Raw genomic sequence first — 21,751 nt, forward strand, 5'->3', positions numbered from 1 at the left:
TGTTTTGGAGGCTTCTGGGCAGTGAGTCTCCACCCGAGGGAAATGTTCGACTCTGGGGACATGTGACACCTGAGACTTTGAATTCTCAAGAAAGTCTAGCACACGGTTGTCTACCTCGGGCCCAGGGGGTGGGGACAAACGTCACCTTGGCGCCCTGGCCTTGCAGTGGGCTCCTCACACGCCTCTTCACAGTAGCCATGTTCCAAAGAAGACGAGATCATGGAGGGGAACTGCCCATCTGGGGGTCGGTGGGGCGCGGGCCTCCTGTCCTATCTGGAAAGGGAAATTACAAGCCCTTTGAATTTCTCATAATTCATTTGGATTTATTTTACTGTAGAAGTAATGTCTAGGGGAAGATCACTCAAGAAAATTGTGGACATGTTCTTCGGTGACCTATTAGCAGAAACCCCCAATGTCCTCCAGGATGGAGAAGTATCTTTTGTAAAATCTCTGCTCAATAAATAACTTTCAAAAGCATGAGTAATCTGGCAATTTTTTTAAATTATAAAAATAGATATTAAAAGCCCTCGTTAAATCTGGTAGAATCATAAAAGAAGCAGGTTTTATACAGTGAATTTGCAAAGAATAGAGGAAAAAAAATCCCAAGTTATTTCCACCACACGGAGATAACTGTTGTGGTGTGTTCGAGATATCGTACTATGTATGTTACTTTGGGTCATGGTTACTATTCTAACCTAAGCATTTCCCGAAATCAGTCAGTTACTGTTCATTGAGAAGATTTTTAAGTTTCAATGGCTGCACAGAAGTTCATTGGATGGTCAAATAGAAGGGTTTTTTTTTTTTTTTTTTTTACCATTCCCTTTTTGACTTTATATTGTCCCTACTTTTTGCTCTTATAAAAAAAAATGTTTAATAACCATCTCGGGACATTTCTGTGAGAAGATACTTAGAATAAAATTCCTCAAAGTGCAATTGCTGGGTCACAGTGTAAGGACGTCCCAGGCTCCTGGCCCATCCTGCCCTTCGCCGTTCTCTTCGCTTTTGTGAAAACCGTGTCCACTTTGAGGTCAGGGAAATACTTGCCTGAACTTTCGGTAATGTTACGCCTTTGTCATTACATGTTTGCATCGTAATCCACCTGGGCTAATCAGAACACTAATAATAATAATACTAGCCGACATTTATCGGGTGGGTCCTGTGAGCCGGACATAGAGCTAAGAACTTCACGTGCATTATCTCACATAACCCCTACGTGAGGCAGGAACTATAACCCCTTCTTACTATAAAGAAATGGAGATTTTTGAATTTAATTTACTACATGGAATGAGGTAGGGATCTAGCTTTATTTTCCCATATTAGTCCAATATCGTTTACTAAACAACTCTTCTCTCCCCTACTGATTTTAACATCACATTCTTCATACACTACCAATTTCCTTTAATATATACATTTCTTTTCCTGGGCTTTCCCTTCTTTTTCATTGAGCTGCCTGTCCTTCCATTCCTCTCTGTTTTATAATTGAAGCTTTTAATGTATTTTAACATCTGAGAGCTCAGATCCGCCCTGTTCTTTTCTTCCTAGAAATACCATGACTCTAATTTACACATTTATTTTTCCAGGTGAATTATTCAATGTAAATTCATTGTGTCACATTAAAAAAGGAAAACCTTAGATACTTTTATTAGAAGTGCATAAAACTTATACATTTGGGCAAATGGCATTTTACAGTATTAAGAGTTCTCAACGTGGTGTATTTTACTACTATTTAATATCCCTCAATGTAGTTTTATTATGACTAATGCGCATTTCCTGTAAACCTTATTCCCTGGTGTCGCTATTGTAAATGAGACCTTTTGCATTACAAGACTCCTAGCCTGGTGTTTGCTGCCCGACGGTCCCAGGCTCAAGGGCAGCCAAACACCTGAGCTCAAGCAAAGGCCCCGGCCAGCCCAGCTCCTGGCCATGACTGTGCCCAGCAAACCCCAGAACGCTACAAGAGAAGGCCCCACCAGGTGGCTACAGCCGCGGGCAACGGCACAGAGGGGTTTGGCTGCTTATTTTAAAGCGGTGGTTCTTCCTGATTGGGATCGGAGAGGCTGGTGAAAACTATGCACGCTCTCTCTCAGAAAAATGCCCCAAATTCCAGAGGATTCACGGGCAGCCCCAAATCAAGGACAGTAATTCACACCCCTGCATTAAAAGGATATTCCAGCTCCACGTTCCTCCAGGTGGGTGGTACCTAGGACAGAAGTCCTCAGGTCTGCGTGACCATAGGTGGGTTATTTCCCTCTCCGAATGTTTATTTTCTCCCAGAGAACAATTATCTACCCAGTCCAACTATGGATCAACTGAGGTGGTGTTTGCATAAGTGCTTTGAAAACTGAAGCTAAGTGACAATGACACAAAGGTATGAGACAACTAAATGCCAGGAAAGGCAATATAATGAGGCCCGGCCCTGATATGTGGTGAGGGCCTCTGAGTTTCTTAGAGAGCGTTATCGGCTCCCACGCTACCACCGCCTGATGTGAACTTGGCCTTCGCCCCTGGGAATGGCTGATGGCGGCCTTCGTGACTCTCCACTTCTGAGACTACAAGACCGTCATGCTGACCCAGCTAAAACCACAATTAAATGGCTGGATATTGGAAAAGAAGTGTCGGGGCTGGTGGTTCACAGATATCAGCTTCTAGGTTGTTATAAAAATTAATAATTAATCCTTTCCTGCGTGCCGGAGGGCAGCTGAGAGCAGGAGAGAGGCCTTGCACCGTGACCATAGGCTGGCCCTCCCCCTTAACCTTCAGGGTCCCCACTCTACAACGAGGGTCTACACCTCATGAAAGTGAATTTGCTGCTGAAAGATTCTGCAAATGTTAATAATAAATTCGAATGTCTTACAAGAGAGACTTAAAGGCCTTCCAAGTTGTTCTCGGGCTCTCAGCAGCCAGCGCCACCTGACCTCCTGCCCCAGCTTGAACTTCAGGTTCTAGACACAGTGCGTATGTGTGTGTGCGTGCATGCGTGTGCGGGTTAAGGGTGAGGGATGGGGAGGGGGGCAACAGAGCATGTCACTGGGAATGTCACATAGCTGCTCCCTTCTCCTTGGTATAAATCTGAGTGGTCTTCCATTCACCCACATCCACATCTCTAACTCTCCAGGGCAGAGGGCAGAGGGCAGAGGGCAGAGGGCAGAGGGCAGTGCAGCAGGGGATTCGCAGGAGCACCTTGAATGCCCGCTGTCCAAACCACCTCCCCACAAAGGCTCCTGTTTGGAAGGCAGGACGGGCGCGGCCTGCCTTTCTTTCACCCTCCCCTTGGGGCGTGGGCCACGAGGCACGGAATGTCCGCCCAACTTCCCAGTTTCTGGATGAGCGGCTGGTACACAAGAGGAGCTTAAAAAAGGGCACTGGACGCATGGATGAGGCCTCCCCCATGCTTTGCTGAAACTCTCTCACATTCTTCCCCTGCTCCCTGTCTGCCAATTTGGGCGTCCCTGTGCTGACTTTTCTTAAACTGTGCCTCCCTGGGATACTTCCCACTGAAGCCGCACCTCTCCGGAGGCCTGTGTCCTCGGTTCTGTGACCCTGCGTCTCTCCTGGTCTCACTCAGAGCTGCCCGTGTGTGTGCTCTTCAGCAGCGGTAAGGGCTGTCCACTGAGCAGCAGTGCGAATTAACTTTACTACGACTGCTGGAAAAAAGGCAACTCTGGCCACATGAGCAAAGCCGTGGCTTGTTTCCTGCAGTGAATCGAATATCGTCGCACTATCTACCTGGTAAGGTAGTGAGAGAAACATGCAGCAGGCTAATTAATTGACTGGTTTGTGGTGACTATTCAGTGAATTCAAAGTTCAGCTCTAATGAGTCATTTCACCCTTCCTGGTGCCCTTGGTAATGTGACATCAGGAAAGCTAGTAGTCCTCGGTGTATCCCCAGCTGACTCTTCGTTCCATGTGACCGTCCATGAGCGAGGCTGGCCCAGTCCGTCCCTGGCCATTCTAGGGACATCCGCTACTGTCATCAAGGTTGGGTGTGACTTCTGTCCTGTTCTCTTGGCACAGGCAACCCAACTGGCCACCTCCTCTGTCCTCGAAAGCTCTGCTGACCCCCGAAGCATGGTGGTAACTCCCATTCAGCCCAAGACCCATGGTAGTCCCATGTTCCCAGCCAGATTCTTATTAGAAATCTTCATGGGGTCAGGCAGGAAGCTGGGTCTCTTCCAGTTCCTTCTAAGAGCTTTGGGAACGTCAAACAAGGCACTCTTCCACCCTTACCCGGCCACAGTCCCCCCAGTCCACGCTGCCACTGTCCCCCCCAGTCCACGCTGCCACAGTCTCCACAGTCCATGCTGCCACTGGGCTTCCCCTTGCCCCCAACTCCTCCCACTCCAAAAACTCTAAGTGGAGATCAGGACACAAAGGACCCTCTGCTTTTGCCTTTCCCCTCGGTCTCTTCAGCTTGTCCTTTCACTCTGGGACATCATCCCGGAGCAGCGAGGCCAGCACACAAGCCTGACCACCCGTGTCCCAGACCCTGGCCCATCTTCTCCCCACAGTTCCCAGGCCCTGGAGGGCTGGCTCTTCCCCCTTCACCTTTAGCCTGGCCACTCATACCCTCGCTATCGGACAGTGGTCCGTGGACTGCAGCATTGGTATCACCTGGGAGCTTGTTAGAAATGCGGGTCCCGGGTAGGACTCGACTCTTGAGTCCTACCCGGGACCCGCAGAATCGAAGTTTGCATCTTGACGAGATGCCCAGAGACTCGCGTGCACGCTAAAGGGTGAGGAGCAGAGCTGCTCATATCTCATCCTGGGCGCTTGCTGTTCGTCTCATGTTGGACGCTTTAATTGGGCCCTCTAGGCTGGTTCTTGATCTATTAATTGGAGCTCAGCAAATTTAGGAAGTTCTTTTCTCTCTCGTCAAAGTCCAACTTCCAGATGGTGCAGACGCCAAAGCCTCGCCTCGGTGCCTTAGACATCACAAGCTGAACCGTGACTTTTTCTTTCTCTTGACATTCTGACTATGACAGTCCTAACCCTCCCCAAGGCAGAGCTCAAAAACAGAAGTGGAAAAAAATAAAGGGGCCTTAAAGATATGAAGCCGTGAAAGAGATAAGCAAACTACCACGTTTCAAAAACCGCCCTCCCAGGTACAATCGCTTTTTCTGACTTGAGCTTGGGTAATGCCAGAAGCCCGTGTGGAAGGGAGAGGAGGGAATGACCCCTGGACCTCGGCGATGTGCGCACTGCACAGATGCCATCCGGGGGCCGCTCCTTCCTCTACGGTGTGAGAGGTCCTCCAGAGGGTTCCACATTTCCTGAGCAAGAGGGCTGTCTTTATTTTATGCGCCTATAGAGGATAAGCTTTTCCCCTTTTCGCTTTGGCTGCTAGGAAGCTTAAAGCCAAATTTACGGCCCAACAATAGTTAGTGTGTAATTATGTACAATACTCTCATTGAACTCATTCCTGGCTTCACCTTTCTTCTTTACTTTTATTGTAGGCTTTTTATTAAAACTCATATTTTCTCGTAAGCAGCTTTAAATCTTTCCTGAAGCCTCGCGGAATAAATTCACGCACAGGTACAGTTCTGGGTCCCTGACTACAGTTTGTCCCACGTGATCTTCACCAGTATTACTGTCCTTTTCACAAGATAAGAAAATTGAAGCTCAGAGGACATGCACAAACAAGCCAACGGCAGGGCAGCTGCTGAGAGTCTAAGTCAGGTGTCCGGCTCTGCGTTCAGTCTGGCTCCTGGTAGGAAGCACCTGGACATGGTTCTCGTGGCAGGCGGGCCAGCACTGTGCTGAGAGGGAGCAGAAGGGAGACCCATATCAGATTAGTACCGTGCCCTGACACTGCCCGCCAAGCATCATGGGGATGTGTCCAGCATGCTCTGGGGCAGCCAAACTCGGGTTGGGAGGCATGCCGTGTCCACTATTTTCCCAGTTAATTGACCGTGATGTTTCTCAAGGGCAGAGCTGGAGCCAGTGACTGTGACTGGAGCAGGCAAACTGCTTTGTGGGAGTGTGTAGGTGTTTCAAAGGCATGTGCCTGCCCCGCCCACAGTCCCTCAGTTCTTCAGGCAGGGGCTGCGGTCCCCACACCGCTGGGGACTCCGGGTGAACTGGTTCCCCAAAGACTCAAGGTAAAGTTGCCTCGGTCTTTCTTCCTAACTCCCCAGCACCCCACCCACCCCAACTCCCCACCTCACTCCCAACACACAGGAGGTCTGGGAGAAAACACCAAGCACTAGGTGGTTAATAGCTCCTTCTGGAAAGAGAGATAGAAATTAAGATTATGGGTGAGGAGACTTTCGCCTCTTACTGTTTACCACAAATAGTTAAACATTATTAGAATTTTTTACATTGATGTTACCACTTCATAACTTAAGGAAAAACTAACTGATTTTTTTTAAAAAAATGTAATGAATAAAATCAGCCACTGTGAACATTTCCTGCGAATGTGCGACTAAGATTATAGAACACCGGCCGCGTTATATCGAGAGGGCCAGTGTGTTGTCTCAGAGAAAGCTGGGGTGGGCAGGAGGAAGGGGGTCTGCTTCCTGACTGAGTGGTCCCGGGGTGTCGCCGAGGTCGCCTTAGACGTCTGGCCCTGAGCCCTTGCCTGGCCCTGGTGTCAGAAGTCTGGGAGTGGAGCCTCTGTGGAGGTGAGCGAGGGTGCCCCTGCTGGCCCGGCTGAATGTGGTGTTGAACCCAGCCTTCCAGGAGTGGGAGACTCCCAGCAGCTGACCTCTGTTCTCCAAGGTAGGGTGGAGGAGGGGTTATGGAGAGGGCCGTCCTTGACACACCCACGGATTCCATCAGCTAGTTCTTGCCAGCACGTCCCTCTGGGAAGGCCGCTTTCATCATCCACCTCGCTATGAAATCCATCCGGCCAACATGAATCCTTATGTCTCCTACTGCCGAGTCACAATGAACAATAATCCCTTATTGGTATATGAATTATATGAATTCTCTCCATCCTTTTTAAAACGGCTGCTTTGTGTCATCTTTTGCTCTCGTTTTCCAAGGGCAGCCTTACCTTGAGTCTTGAGGGAACTACCTTACCTGGGGGAATGGGCGTTGTCCTGGAAGCAGGAGGGTCCCCTGGAAACACAAGATAACCTGGGCTGGAGTGAGGTGGCCCCGGGCAGCAAGCTGGGGGCCCCAGGGTACAGGGCACGTGGGCTGGGGTTTTGAGGGAGCGGAGAGCCACAAAGTGGAATGACAGAAGATGCTGAGGAAAACAGGGTAAGTTCTGGAGTTCTACTGGGGTCACGACCCTCATACCCCCAACTAACCCATCTCCCTTAACATGAAAGTGTGGAAGGCCACTGGACTTTAACTATGCCGGCTCTGTGTCCACCCTCCCTTAGTCATTCAAATGTGTTAGGGAAAGCCACGGATGACCACTTTTACCCCATCAATCATTATGGGACACTAGATGGTTTGGGAACAAAGCTAACCTCTCACTGTCTTGCGGAGGCAAGAAGTCAAGGGTTATAGTCAGGTTCAGAAACCAGCTGTGCCTCTTCCTAGCTGTGTCTCAGAGCTTCGGTTTCCGTGTGTAAAATGTGCCAGTAATGATGCCTATTTATTAGATGGTGTTGTGAGGACTGAATGAAATAATGGGAAAACATTCAACGAATGCCTAGCATGTACTCTCTCCGTAACAGGCAATTGCGCTGAGGTGTGATATGGGACTGCTCGCTAACAGAACCATGGCGCCACCTAGTGGTAACTGTCTCTCAGAACAGCTGGTTAATATTCCAATCCAACGATCCTTTTTCAAAAGCCCATGAGCAGGCCGTGCTTGGGAAAACTCATTATGTAAAGACCATAATGGTAGGTGCTGGTGTCTAGCAGAGCATCTTAGATCTTAGAAAGAGATGTTGGAGAAGCGTCATGTGGGAGGACTTCCCCCACCTCCCCATCGAAGAGATTCTCTACGCATCTACCGTCATTGTCCACATATTCCGGATGTTCCCAGCTTTAGGGGTGCACAAGAAGAAAGCTTTAGAGCTAGGAGAAGGGAAGCATAATCAGACTAAAATCTTCTCAGTTTCCGAGCCTCTGCCCACTTCCTGCTGCTGCACCTCCAATCACCACCTCTCCTGAAATCCCAGCCTCCCATTCCCTGCTCCGCTCTCCTGCTTGAGTCTGCTCCTTAGCACTAATACGCTCCGTATGCAGCTGCTTTACTATTTTGCCCCATTTGAATGGAATCCCGAGGCAGGTGTTTCTTCGTGGCTGTATCTTCAGCACCATGAACGGTGCCATGCTCCTAGTAGCTGTTCAATTGTTGACTGAAGGAATGAAAATGAAGGTGGAGCCTGAGATAAATACTTTCTCAGCATGCCACAGATTTAAAAATGAAAAACCTAAGGTAGGAAAAATTTTCTAGAGAAAGGGGGTTTCATGAGTGTGTGACCAGTGCAGTCACAGAGGCTCATATAGGGCCAGGCATTCAGAAGGGCCTGGCACTTCCAAATGGGGCTGAATGCTCTGTGGTTGCAGTCTTGAGACATTTAATAATCATATTTTTGAATTTGTGTTTCCTAAGTCAAGTCCAATGGGAAATGGTGCATGTGTGGGGCTTAGGTCCTGCCTCCTGCCACCAGCCCCCTCTTCCTCCCTGCACCCCATGACCACAGCCACACTCTGCTCCCAGCAAGGCAAGGGTCAGGGTTGCGTGCCCATGCCCTGAAGCATCTCAGGACAGGGCATAGCAGCAGCTGCCCCTGAATTCCTTTCCCCCCATTCAGGGGATGGCAGCCCCATGGCACGGCTGGTGGGTAGCCAGCTGGAGACCATATCTTGTAAGGTGCAATCCAGGTACCCTGATCCAGGAATAAAGAAAGTCCCAGCTTAAAGATGTAAAGATCCTCGGGCGCGACCTACGTGCTGTGTGTGGGTTAGGGTAGTGGGCCTGGGGGAGAGAGATGCCTGGCTCAACTGCTCCCGCCTGGCGGTGCATAGTTCTGGTGGCTGGAGGGAGGGCGAACCGAGCAAGCATGAGCCAGGGGTCCCCAGATGCCTGTCACAGGGATCTCTGTGCGTTTGTCTCTTCTGACTAGCTTGAGGCACTTTCCTGGATGAGTCACAAAAAAACAGATTATATAATTCAGTGATTCTCCACATGAGCTAAATGTGCTACTTGCATTTAAAACTGGCATCACACGACATAAGAGGAATAGTAAAATTTATGCTAATAATTAACTTTTTTTTTACTTAGCACACAGTACCACAATAAACAGAGAGACCTTGGGAGATAGGACAAGGCTTTCTATGTACCTTTAATGGTACGTATTATCTGCTTTTTGAACAAGGAGCCCACACTTTTATTTTGTACTGGGTCCTGCAAATTTTACTCAACATTTACAGCAAAGTGGCCATTAGGATTAATCTGTGGGTATACCATCAAGGAATGGTAGTCCGTTTTCTGATTGGATAGTATTAGTTGTCTTTGATGAAGGACATTACCAACTGAGTAGTAAACATATAATAAAATAACTAATATGGAACTATTTCTTCCCATTTATAATTAACCCTTCATAACTTGGTCTTGTTTCATTAAGCTAAAGGGATTAGTAGCATCGCTAGGAAAACATGACATGAAAATTGTGATGGGCCCAAGGACTGCTAATTCACATTAAAAATCAGACATACAAAATAACCCATCTAAACCAGTTTCCTCCAAGGGTCGGGTGTATTCCAACGTGCTTTAGCTTGGATCAAGCGTGGCACTGGTGACGTTTTGTCGTGGGGGCTGTCCTGTGTGTCGCAGGATGGATGTAGCAGCATCACTGGCCTCTACTCGCTAGATTTAATAGTACCCTCCCCGCCCCCCGAATCATTTCAATTTAAATGTCCCCCGGGGGGCAAAATTGTCCCGGTTAAGAATCACTAGCTTGGAAGGTTAGTGAGGTGGGCAGTACCGTGTCATCACTGCCCTTGGGAGCATCAGACCGGCGTGCTCTTCCCTCCCCTCTGATGCCTGAGTTATAAACACAGATCCCCTCCAACATGGAGATCGACTAATGTGAGAGACGCAAATATAGGAAAACTAAAGAATTCTTTTATTTAGTGAGAAATAAGTGAATAAATGACAGCCAGCTTATATACAGTTAAATAGAATAAAATGGAAAGAAAAGAATATAGACATCACAGTGATGAATTTTCACAAAGGTGACAGATTTGTACTACGGAGCAATGGAATATTTATAAGCAATATTTATAAGCAAGATATCATGGTATTATTAGTGGCTAGTTTGTATCCAATTAGGTTTTCTAAGCTCTAGAACATTTAAAACATCAGACTTTAAATTCTAAATCTAGACATGACAATTGTAAGCACACTACTCAGTCATTTAAAACTTCTAAGTGCTACTCCTGGGTAAATATTTTTTTCCTAACATTATTTTTCTCCAACATTTAGAATGTAACATTTCATGTTCCAGTAGTAATCACATATAGGATTAGAAGTTCAAGCAAAAAAGTGTCATTCTTTCTATAAAGTGTTCTTTAAAAAAGGGAGAAAAATGAAAGGTGTGGACATTTTATACAATTACTGCTGAAGAATAGCAAAAACAATTCCAAAATATCATGCTCACTGTACAAAAAGGCATGGCTCACAGAACCAAGTATATCAAGCTACAGCAGTTGAATATCAATCTTTAAGGGGTTGGCAATATTTAAACACTGTACACAGCTCTGAGTCTCTTGCCTGGCTAGCGCATGCCCAGAATCTGTCTGCTTTTCAGCTGGTAATTTTTTTCAATGTCTGACAGGGCCTGAGCGCGCAGCTGGGCAGCATGAAGCCTTTTTTTCAGGTCTTTGCACTTGGCTTTGGAGGTGAGCTGACTCTCAGAATTCTCACTCCTCATGATGTTCTCCTTACTCTCCCCACTGAAATGAACTTTCTTCTTAATAATTGAGGATGGAAGGTCAAAAAGTTCTTTAGGAAGAAAAAGAAAAAGAAAAAGCGTTTTGAGTTATTGGAGCAGGAATTCAACTCCTCTGTGTTTATCATACTTATCAAAAATATTCACTCTTTCAGTACTTATTTTAGTTTCTTTAGGATAAGAGGTAAGGGACCTGAGGCCGGTAGAAATCGATCAGCCTTTTAATCCACTGTGCTGAAAAAATAATCCTGGAGTGTGGCAAATATCAAAGAACATATGCTTGATTCTCTCAACAATTAACTTTTCTCTTAAGGTTAAATGCACTGGGGAGGAATGGGCCACAATATAAAACTGCTGGAAATTAATGTCATTTATTTCTATTCTTGAAAACAAGTGTCATTCTACCTAGAACACATTACTTCCAGAAAAGTATGGAAAGAGCAGCACTTTCTTGTAGACAGCACCTAAAGTTTTGGTTAAATCTTCAAGAATACTTACTTCAAAGCAGATTAATTGACCAAACTTATTTCCAAAGAACCTAAGCAAATTCAGGTAAATCAAGTAACAGTATAGTGAAAAAGGTGGCTTGTGCTTTTTACATGAAAAAAAAATTATTTAAAGTGTTAATACTATTAGCTACTTACAGGCTATTTAGAGGTTGGGCACTTGCAGGCTTGAATTCCAGAACCTTTTTAATTTCCTTTTGTGCTCATTTAAAGGAACTGCGTTCAAATATTTACTGGGCTTATTGTATGGGCCATTGTGGACCAAACAAAAGCTTTATTCTCGTAGGAGGAGATACACCACAAACAAACAAATAAGTCATTTGAGGAATATTTGAGGGTATGTGCTGTAGGGGAAAATAACACCGAGAAAGGGAGACAGAAGTGCTGGGGTAGTCACAGTGACAGAGCTTCTTAATAAGGTGACTGAGCAGGGACCCACTGAAAGAGGAAGAAACCACTAAGAAGCCATGAAACTTTATGGAGGAACAAGCTCCAGGCCAAAGAAACGCAGAGGCTGCACAGAGAAACACAGCATTCCAACTGTCCCAGGAAGTCCTACCTCAGCACTGTGCCTGCTTCAAAGCACCCTTGATTGCTTCAGATTTACCTCCACTGTTCCAAACTTCTCCACCTTTATAACCACAAATACCTACATATTTACAAACAATGTAAATTGTAAATCTTACCAATGGGATAGTTTTCTAAGAAAGAAAAGTGTTTTGAAAAAGAATTAGTATTTCATAAAATAGACTAAGGAGAGCTTTAAATAAAAAAAAATCACTGTTGTTCATAGTGAAGATCCTGACATTACTTAAGACCCTGTTGGGGATAATTCTCAGCAATCAATGGGTTTCAAGTATGACACTCACCCAGATAAATATTTCTCCTCACTCTAGCACTGTAATCATGATTTAAGTCTATTTTGTCTTTATTGATGTCAGTGTGAAATGTAAGGAAAGCTGAAATAAATATTACAAAAATACAGAAATGATGAATAGCAATACTGAAGAAAAAGAAGATATTTGAACAGAGATGAAGCGCAAGTTTTATATAATCTTTGTTCCATTTACTTCCATCACTAGTTTCACTGATTCTCATCACTTATCACTCTAAAGTTACTATAATAATCACACTAACTAGTTTTTTTGTCCTATTTACAAAATGCTGGTCACTGAAGTGATCAAATTTTCTCTCAATTTATTCAAAATAGAAATGAGAGTCTTCACACATGCTGGTATGAGGAAGCTGTAAGAACTCTCAGGTTTCACCGAAACACTCAGATACTCAATTTTGAAAACCGACAAAGAACTTTAAAAAATAATCTGCCATGAAGTCAAGAGGAAAGACTGAACACTTTGCATTGCCCATAAAGAGCAGATTAAATTAGACTCAGTTTCTGTGAAACGGAGGAAACCTGTTAGAGTTGATCCCCCGGTACATACACTGACCACGGGTCACTGAAGCAGTGCGCTTGGGACAGTGCCCACCCCGGGAAGGCTGACCGTCGACGTGTGAGACCTGTCTGTATACACGCAGAGCATATGTAGATATTAAAAAATCAAATTCTGACAAATACATGTTTCAATTTGAACAGATCTGAGCAAAGATCTAAAGTAATGGCCTACTCTATAGTTGTAAGCCACATTTTTTTATGAAGGATGTGGCGTGTATTATTTGGGCATGTAACAATAGTAAATGCTAGGATTTTTTATTGAAAATGGAGAAATATGTAGAATTCTGTTAATGTGCCCAGAGAAAAATCTAAAACAAAGAGCATTATTTTTAAATGTCCTAATTTAAAAAAATAGACACCAAATACTAAACATGCAGAGTGATAAAGTAAACAAAACCGAAGATGAAACCATTGTGACTTATTGCTTCAGGCCCAGGAATCCAGTAAGTAAATTGCTGCTGTAACAATTCTTATTTTCATTGAAATTCATATATTGAAATTTGAGACTATAAATGGAAAGGACCACCCAAGCCCCTCGAGGCACCCCTGGCGCCTGCTTCTCGGCGCCTGCAGCAGCAGCAGCTCTGTCTGCTGAGCTGGTTCTCATACCTGGACTACCTGCCAGAGACCGGACCTTCTGCTCCCTCAGCAGGCTGTAATTCTTCAACAGACTTTCTGCTCTCACCAGTTTATCATCTGCCAGTCTCTCACGAACACAAAGCTCTCGTTCCTTCTCTTTAAAAAAGATATGGAACGAGAAAAAAAGAAGTTAACAAGTGGCTTTGGGTATAAAACAACTCACATTTGGTAATCTTAACACTTTTCCTAGTCACTAAGACTAGCTTGCCAGAGCAGTGATTAGTCACGCTTTCCGAAAGGTTTTTTACCGTACAACCAGGTTAACCTGATAGTGCTAGTTTTTAATTTAGTGTTTTAGCATGTTATATGTTGTCTCAGGTTTTCTTATCAAGAATGGTTTAAGCGCTAGTACAAGGTTAGCTTCAGCCTGTGGTCAGGTTGTGCGGGAATAACTCATTTGGGGGAAAAATAAAAAACTGCCGCCATCTCTGATCTCCACTGAAAACAGGCAGCTGCTGTTTTAGGCGTCACCTGGCCTCACAGTGCAACCCTCCCCTTCTTCTGGGTCAATGACCGCACCCAACTAGAAGGGACAAAACCACAACCCAATCAGGAGGTACTTCTTCAGATCAGTGACAACGGCTATTTCTTTTTTCATGGCCCAGAATTCAGGAAGTTCAGATTTTAGTTGCTATATGAAATTACAAAACACTGGTAATCCCATTTTTTTTTTTTTTTTTTTTTTACAGAATTCTTTTGACAGAAGAGTCAAAAAAACGGGTTCCAGGGAAGTATAGGTTGTATGTCTACAGAAAGCCCAACAGTACCACACAATTATCATTAGAAAGCAAAACATTAATGAATGCATTAGACTCTTTATAAATATATTTAAACAAAAAAAAATTATAAAGTCTGCACTGGACTTAAAGCTGCAGAAGCAAAATCAGGGGAGCCATGAGGGTGGTAAGGAGACAGTCACGGCCCCGCCTCTTGCCTTTCAATGTGAAAATGAGGAGCCACGGGCCTGTTGCCACCATGCATAATTCTAAAGCCTTGGTAGCAGCTCTTATTTTAGTGGAGTGGAGACTTTCAACATCGAAAACTAACTAGCACCTAATCAGAGTACTCACACACGTAGACCATCTTGTACCCACATTACTGAATTGCCTGAACATATCTAATCCTACATACCATAGGGTTTTAGACCCGGGCTGTGTTGGATCAGCCATAACAGAAGGTAGACGTTTTTATTATGGAAGGCAGCAATTCTTTAACAATGGAAAAACTTTCGGGTATATATGTATTAAGAAATAGAAAGAAAAAAGTAACAGTAAAGTCTACATTAAAGTATACACTAAAGTCTACAAAGTCTAGAGTACAGTATAATATATACATAATGTATTATATATATACCATATACTCTCTCTGAGGTAGACCTTAAAGTCTTCAGTAAAGCGTAATGGCTACTGTGGAAGGGCCCTCAAGTTAGTGGCCATCAATACAGTGATAGTAACTAATGTCAGACAAAGAGTAAGCTCAACACGAAGGTGCCAAGAAGCTTGATTTACATGTCTTACAATGCATACTTTGGTTTCTCAGGTATCTGTAAGAATGTTCTGATGGAACATACACACAGATTTCACACACATCACGACAACTCTCCTGTAGCTCTCCTTCGCTCCGCCCCCGACTTACGCTCCAGCCTTTCTTCCCTCGCTTTGAGGGCTCGCTCTCGCTCCTGTAACTGTATTTCCTTTAGTTTCAGCTCACTCAGTACAGGGCTGGAGTCCTGCAACTTTTCTGGTTCTCCTAATCTCCGCCCCCTTCTCTCAGGATTTTTTCTTTGCTCTTCTGCAACCAAGTCAGCTATCAAAGGGTTCTCCAGAATGTCTTCAACAGAAGGTCGATGGTAATCCTGGCGGAAAGAATGTTCAGTGTTACAGCAGAATAGTCATCCTAAAAGGGAAGTTACATTAAAAGGGCATATATTTCCAAGGCGTAAGCAAGGACTCTTTCATGGATGGGCCTTAACCACCTGAAAAAATAAGTTCACTGGTGGCTTTAACTCATGAGGTTCTGGGTCCACAAGGCAATGCAGATTTTCACTTAATCTTTGCTCCCCCTTTAACGGAGAAGGCTCCGCCCCTGTGCTGCTGCTCGGTGGCACTGCTAGGGTCTGTTTTACGGCGAGTGCTGCCCTTGCATCTCTAAACTATGGCAGGCAGGATACTCTCATGGACCTTCAGTCGCATTGCTTTGCCTATATCCTTCTCTGTAATCCCACACACACTTAACTTTTACATCCACCCGATTCCTAGGACGGCTCCCTCCCCAACCCATGGCCAGATTTTTTCCGCATAATCTCTTTATTCGAGTTATTTCCCCTTTACTCTGTTTAGCCACCCCTTCCCCCAGCACCACTATCTCTGGTCTCTAATCTCTCAATAGGAGCTAAAGGCAGAGTAATAAAGTCTTATGTGGCCCCTTCCCGTACCACCTACCACTGTGAGGTAGACAAGGAAAAAGGATACTGAGGATTTGGATCCTCTCTGCAGTCTTTGTCTCGTCAGCATGACAGAGAGTGGGAAGAGACAAAAAGAGAGCAGACAGTAGGCTGGCAAGAATATGAATTTGCAAAATTCACATGTTTTTCCTTGTGTTAACAGAGTTGATCTAGCTAAGGAAATATAGTTAGTGTTTCTTCAGTCTCATTGCTCTACTAGAGAGAACACATACTTCAAAATTTAATTGAGATAGAAACAGAGAGGTAGAATCTTATAATCTTTACCTTCAAATTTAACATCCTCGTAATAATGTCATTCAATTCATCAGAGTAACGGTATGGAATTCGCCTGAATTTGCCTTCTCGGATCTTCCCAGCCAATTCTTTCTGGTTGAAAGCTGTAAATGGAGGCCTGGAGAAAAACAAATAATGTAAAAATGAAAATAGAGTAAAAACCAAATCAAGAGCATAGTTTAAGCTCCAGTTGGTACTTATGTTTCCACTCCTGGGATCTTCTACAGGTGTGTTTCCCACCCTTGGCACTAATGACAGTTGGGGTCATACAATTCTTTATTATGGGAGCTGTCCTGTGCATCACAGTATGCTGTGCAGCATCACTGGCCTCTGTCCACTAGATGCCAGTAGCTTCCCTAGTTGTGACAACCAAAAATGTCACCCCATGGAGCCCCTCTCTCCCAGTTGAGAAGATTAGCTTAGAAGGAAGAAAAAGAAAATCTCCAACTCTCCAGATCTCTCCCCTAGATCTTTGTTTAAATATTTCTTGTATAGGCCTGACCTATTTGCTCTCCCCTTGAGCTAAACACCAGTCTAACAAGAAAGTATCTAACCAGGTTAGAAGCTTGAACAAGTCAAGATTCAGTCTTAGGGGTTATATTATTATTTTTGTAAATAATTTTTTTAACATGTCCATCTACCTTAATTTTAACCAAGGTATGATTCTTTTGGACTTGAATATGCGTGGATGGTTAAGCAGTTGAACCCAGTGAAAGGTGACAAATCTCTCTGGGTATAAACCTCACTAGGAATTTGTCTTCACCATACTTACATTAATGCACACAATTCATACAGCAAACAACCTAGTGACCAAATATCCGATTTCTCATTGTAGGACATGCGACTCATTTGTTCCTTCAGGGGGGAAAAAAGGAAAAAATTTATATTATTGCTATAATATAATTTATATTGCTACTATAATATAATAAATTTCAAAATACAAAAGGCTGATTCAGCTTATGTCAGATCTTGTATCATAATAACAAAAGATGGTACTTTACACTTCATCTGCAAATTTCTAGTGGAAAAAAAAATGGCAATGATCTTATCCTAATATACTTTGTTATATAGAACTCATTCACTTATTTTTCCTTCACAAACATTTATTGTTATTATAAACAAGGCGCTGACAATTCAAAGGTGAACATGAGAGGCCTTTACTTTCACAACATTTATAATCTAGAACTCCATTTTAAAAGAACCAGAGAAAATTTAAGAATAATACATATATCTAGCTCACATTTACTTGGATATAGACATAAATGCCTAATTGAATTATTCATTTAAATAGTTTCCCTTAGCCCACTCTATAAACTGCAGAAGTGACTAATATCCTCATTTCCTATTTAAATTGTTTGCCTTTCTTCCACACATGCAGTAACAAGTCTACAACAGCTTATTCACAAAAGAGGGCACAGAGGCAAGTACCAAAATCTCCAGGAGGTCTTTCAGTGTTTTAAAGACCAACAGGTGTGTCTGATACCTTTTCCTGACAAGCAATGCCTTAGGGAAGGCTGCAGTGATCTAATTACAAAGGTAAGAGGGAAAAGGAACAAAAGAACTGTGCAGGTTTCAAATTTTCCAAGGACCACTTCTGCATAATTTTCCTTTATGTTAAAGACTTTCTATTTGGAATTTGATCCAGTGAGAAAATGACTCTGTCTGGCAGTCTAATCTTAGCAAAAAACAAAATCATTAGTTTACAGCTTTATGCTATAGTCAGATTGATTAAATAATTAAAAATGATTTAGAAAATCCTGGAAATGTTTGTGAACTGACAAAAAAATTAATCTCTCTCCATCTTTGTCTGCTCAGATTTCATGTACAACCCATTGGTGCTATCACCTATTGATTCCAGCTTTTCAAAAGCCATCAGGCAATATCTAAAGAGCCATAAGTGGCTGACCCAACAATTTCTTTTGAGAGCTAGAGGCCAAGGAAATAACCAAAAAAGGAAGAATAACTCATATGCATAGCCTTGCTCCTTAGAATGGTGAGAAATTTTGGAAACAAAATATCCAGCAATAGAGGAAATATATAAGTAGGTAGACTCTGCAGCCCCCTTGTAGAAATGGTAACAAAAAAAAGAACACAAAAAATTAACACTGTGAAAATACATTAACTGAAATTAGTAAGCCCCCTGAACCCTGAATCTCCATGCACAAGAATCATCTAGAGAGTCTATTAAAATTATTAAACATGCAAATAAAAATCTCACTTTCCCTGTATTTGAATGCTTAGCATTAAGAGGTTTAAAAAGTATCTAAATTATGAAATACTTACAGGAGACATGTAATAAGGTGTGCCAACAAATGTTTTTGCAAAACTCGTATCATGGTTTAATATTCTAGCTAGCCCAAAGTCTCCAAGCTTAACGTTTTGCTTGCCATCCAGGAAAACATTGGCTGGTTTCAGATCCCGATGTAGCACAGTATGACCGCCATCACTTCGTCTGTGACATTCCTTTAGGGCCAAAGTCAACTGAGTCATCACTCGAAGAACAAACTCTTCGTCTAAGTATTGTCTGAAACCAAAGCAGTTATACACCATATAACTTCTGAATAAAACTATTACAAAGATGAGATTAATGTAAATTATCTAGTTTTCGAAGTGTACGATAGAGAAATAAGTAACATATTGTTATGGAATATGGGTATTGATTCACCAGGAATTCCCTCAAGTACTGTGGACCCAGCAAATACAAAAACACTCTTCCACATACATGACTAAGTACTTCATCTCCGATCCTAAAATAGGATGCTTAACAGAAACAAAACCAGGCCCATTTTCAGCTTACATTTCAAGATTAACTTACCTTTCCTTGGTTCCCTTTGTAATTACACTGGCCAGGTCCCCTCCCTCGCAATATTCCATTACAATGTACAGTGTTGTGTTGGTTCGGTCAATAATTCGATCATAGTAACGAACGATGTTTGGATGTTTCAGTTCACGAAGCAAATTCACTTCAGAAACAAGCATTTGTTTTTCAGCTTCTGTCATGGAGCCATAGTCAAGTTCTTTCCAAACTAATATCTGTAAATAAGAATTACCCAGAGTAAGAATGAACTCATTATACTCAAAAACAAAGAGTAAATGTTCCAAAATTTAAAAATTACTTCCTTATTAAAAAGATCATACAGTCATTATCTACTTTAGTTCGATAATCTTTAGAACCCCTGAGTTTATTTCCATCCTCTCAGTTTCATGTAGTAAATAAATAAAGTGGGAGAGAGGGCGATGAGGCATATTAGGCCTCCCCCAACCCTATACCCTCACTTGCTTCGCGGGAGGTTGGCAAAATGTACTTTGCTCAAAGGTGGGGCAGAGACAATCAAGGTCCCTGACCATTCCAACCGGCGGAGTTTTCCCAGGGTGAGAGAGACCTGGGTAAAGATCCCTCCATCAGCAGCCAGGCGGTTTCCTCTCTTTTGTTTCTTTCTGTATAAGGTCAACCTACACACATAAAAATATAGGAAAAATGGATCCAAAAAGCCAAATAACGGGTATTTCAAATGAGCTCTGACTGCAAGACAGAAAGCCCCTGGTTCTGGTGGTCCTGCTCCTTTCTCCTGTACCAGAGCTCTACTCTTCATTAAAAATAGCTCAGGAGTCAGTTACCTGTCACCACTGGAAGGCCCTTAGAAAGTCAAAGCAGGAAAAAAAAAGAAGGAAATGGAAGAGAAGGGGAAATAAGAAGCAGACTCCCATCCCATCTGGGGGAGATGGCTGACCCTTCCGGAAACCCAGCCTTGAAGACCCACAATCCCAGGCCTCTCGCTTCCGCGGCGGAAGGCGCTCGCCACAGGCTGTCTATAACTTAGCAGGGGCGGGGGCAGGGAAGGGGCACACGCTCACCTTGCCGTCGCTCTTCCTCCGGATCTTCTGGCAGCGACCGTAGGAGCCTGTGCCTATGGTGTGCAGCACTTCGTAGTCCTCCGCCCGGGTCGGCATGGCGGGACCACCGCAGGACCCCAGCAGATCAGGCCTCAGCCGTGAGGTTACAGCCACCGAGTCCGAGGCCCAGCCCCGTTTAACCGTCGCGGGCCCTGGCCTCGCAGTCTATTGGCCCACAGTGAGGAGGCTTTGTTCTCTGATTGGCTAAGAAGAACACAGCGCCCTAGGCATCTTGGGAAGGCGTCCCTAGGCAACCTTGTCGGCGTCGGGGTTGGCGTCCGCTTTCTGCCTCTGCGGGCGAAAGGGGCGGAGCTAAATAATAGGGTGGGCGGGGGATAGAAAGCGGCCCCAAGCGCTTTTCCGCAACTATGTCCCTCTGGCTTAAGTCCCCAAAGTAACTCGAGTCCAGAGACCTCTCCTCAGACTTCTTTGCACCCTCCTTTAACCAACTGCTTTCTGACCTTTGCACTCTAATCTCTCTCTCGGGTTCCTGTACCCTCCACGTGCCCTCCCCTGTCGGGTTCCGGTACCTGAGCCTTGGCAGAGTCATGTTGAAGATTTAGGAAGAACCAAGTACAGAGTTTAAAAGTATGCCCCTCGCTGGAATGCTGACTACAGTGCGGGACTGTGCCAAGCAATTTGCATTGTCTTGCATATTGCTCAACAAAGCAGAGTTTAGTATAATGACAAAATGGAAGCACAGAACGTTTATTTGCTTTAGGTTCAACAGCCGGGAAGAGAAGAATCAATACAAATACCGTGGATACTCATAATAACGATTCGAAAGTTACACATTATTTTGTGCAGGGTGCGGTCACCATAGACTATATTTTTGAATACCGAACTTAGAGTCTTGTTCAGTATGCAGAGGATGTGTACAAACCCTCAGGGTAGAATATGGAAGTCCTGATGTTTTAGAATACCAGAAGAGTATGGTGGCTCTAAGACAGACAGGTTTATCTTTAAGACATCTACAAACAACAATAACAACAACAACAGTCTACCAAATAGGTTATCTGGGGTGCTGAACATATAATTAATTGACAACACTTCATTGACTGTAGTCTCTTCTGGGCACCCACAGAAACTAACATTTTCAGCTTACCCAGCCACATGGAACAGTCCAATTTTTACCTGGGAAAGGGGGCCTGGAGGCCTCCATCGAGGGATGGGTGCATTACCAGAAGCCTAATCATTTGGCAGTGCTCAAAAAGGTCAATTTTCTTTAAATATCTGTTCAGAATGGGACTGAAAATAACTTGACTTTATATTAATAAAAATTACAAACCTCTTTATGCTAAAAATATGAAATTTGCTATATGCACTGAATATAACATAATTGGAAATGCCAACCAAGAGAGTTTTCAAAGTAACATTCAAGGACACTGTCTTACCTCAAGGGAATGAGATCAATTTAGGTTTTAAAAGTTATGTAAGAAGCTACAAGTGGCTGGGTTAATTGGCACTATATGTTTTATTTTAGTACCTCTTAAAGATTGACATCCATGGAGCTCTTTGGCTGGCCTGCCCCACATCCAGTCTTGAACCTTCTCTCTGGCCACTCTTCTGCTCTCACCCTTTGCCCTAATTCCCCAAACCTGGCACACTTTCTCAGCCCTGCCCCCACCACATTTGCACCTGTTATTCCATTTGTTTGGAATACTGT

The 21,751-nt window shown here is 43.9% G+C and overlaps 1 protein-coding gene across 4 annotated transcripts; it reads right to left on the reverse strand.

Annotated features, from left to right (window-relative positions):
* Positions 1-10,011: 10,011 nt before the first annotated feature.
* Positions 10,012-20,228, reverse strand: NEK2 (NIMA related kinase 2). 4 transcript variants are annotated; one of them, XM_036234490.1, is made up of 10 exons: positions 20,047-20,228; positions 19,007-19,224; positions 18,475-18,715; positions 16,964-17,046; positions 16,183-16,309; positions 15,090-15,309; positions 13,425-13,550; positions 12,232-12,321; positions 11,922-12,011; positions 10,813-10,909 (listed from the first exon to the last, which is right to left on the reverse strand). In XM_036234490.1, the coding sequence occupies exons 1-9, from the start codon at positions 20,140-20,142 to the stop codon at positions 11,923-11,925; spliced, it is 1,290 nt and encodes a 429-aa protein (XP_036090383.1). In that variant the 5' UTR covers positions 20,143-20,228; the 3' UTR covers positions 10,813-10,909; position 11,922. The 4 variants fall into 4 exon arrangements, with proteins under 4 accessions (XP_016022019.1, XP_016022020.1, XP_036090383.1 ...); XM_016166536.2 differs by lacking the exon at positions 12,232-12,321 and having other exon boundaries at positions 20,047-20,227; XM_016166533.2 differs by lacking the exons at positions 11,922-12,011; positions 12,232-12,321 and having other exon boundaries at positions 10,012-10,909; positions 20,047-20,226.
* Positions 20,229-21,751: the final 1,523 nt, after the last annotated feature.

Source organism: Rousettus aegyptiacus, unplaced genomic scaffold (assembly GCF_014176215.1).
Source record: "Rousettus aegyptiacus isolate mRouAeg1 unplaced genomic scaffold, mRouAeg1.p scaffold_m13_p_17, whole genome shotgun sequence".
Classification (NCBI taxonomy): Eukaryota; Metazoa; Chordata; class Mammalia; order Chiroptera; family Pteropodidae; genus Rousettus; species Rousettus aegyptiacus.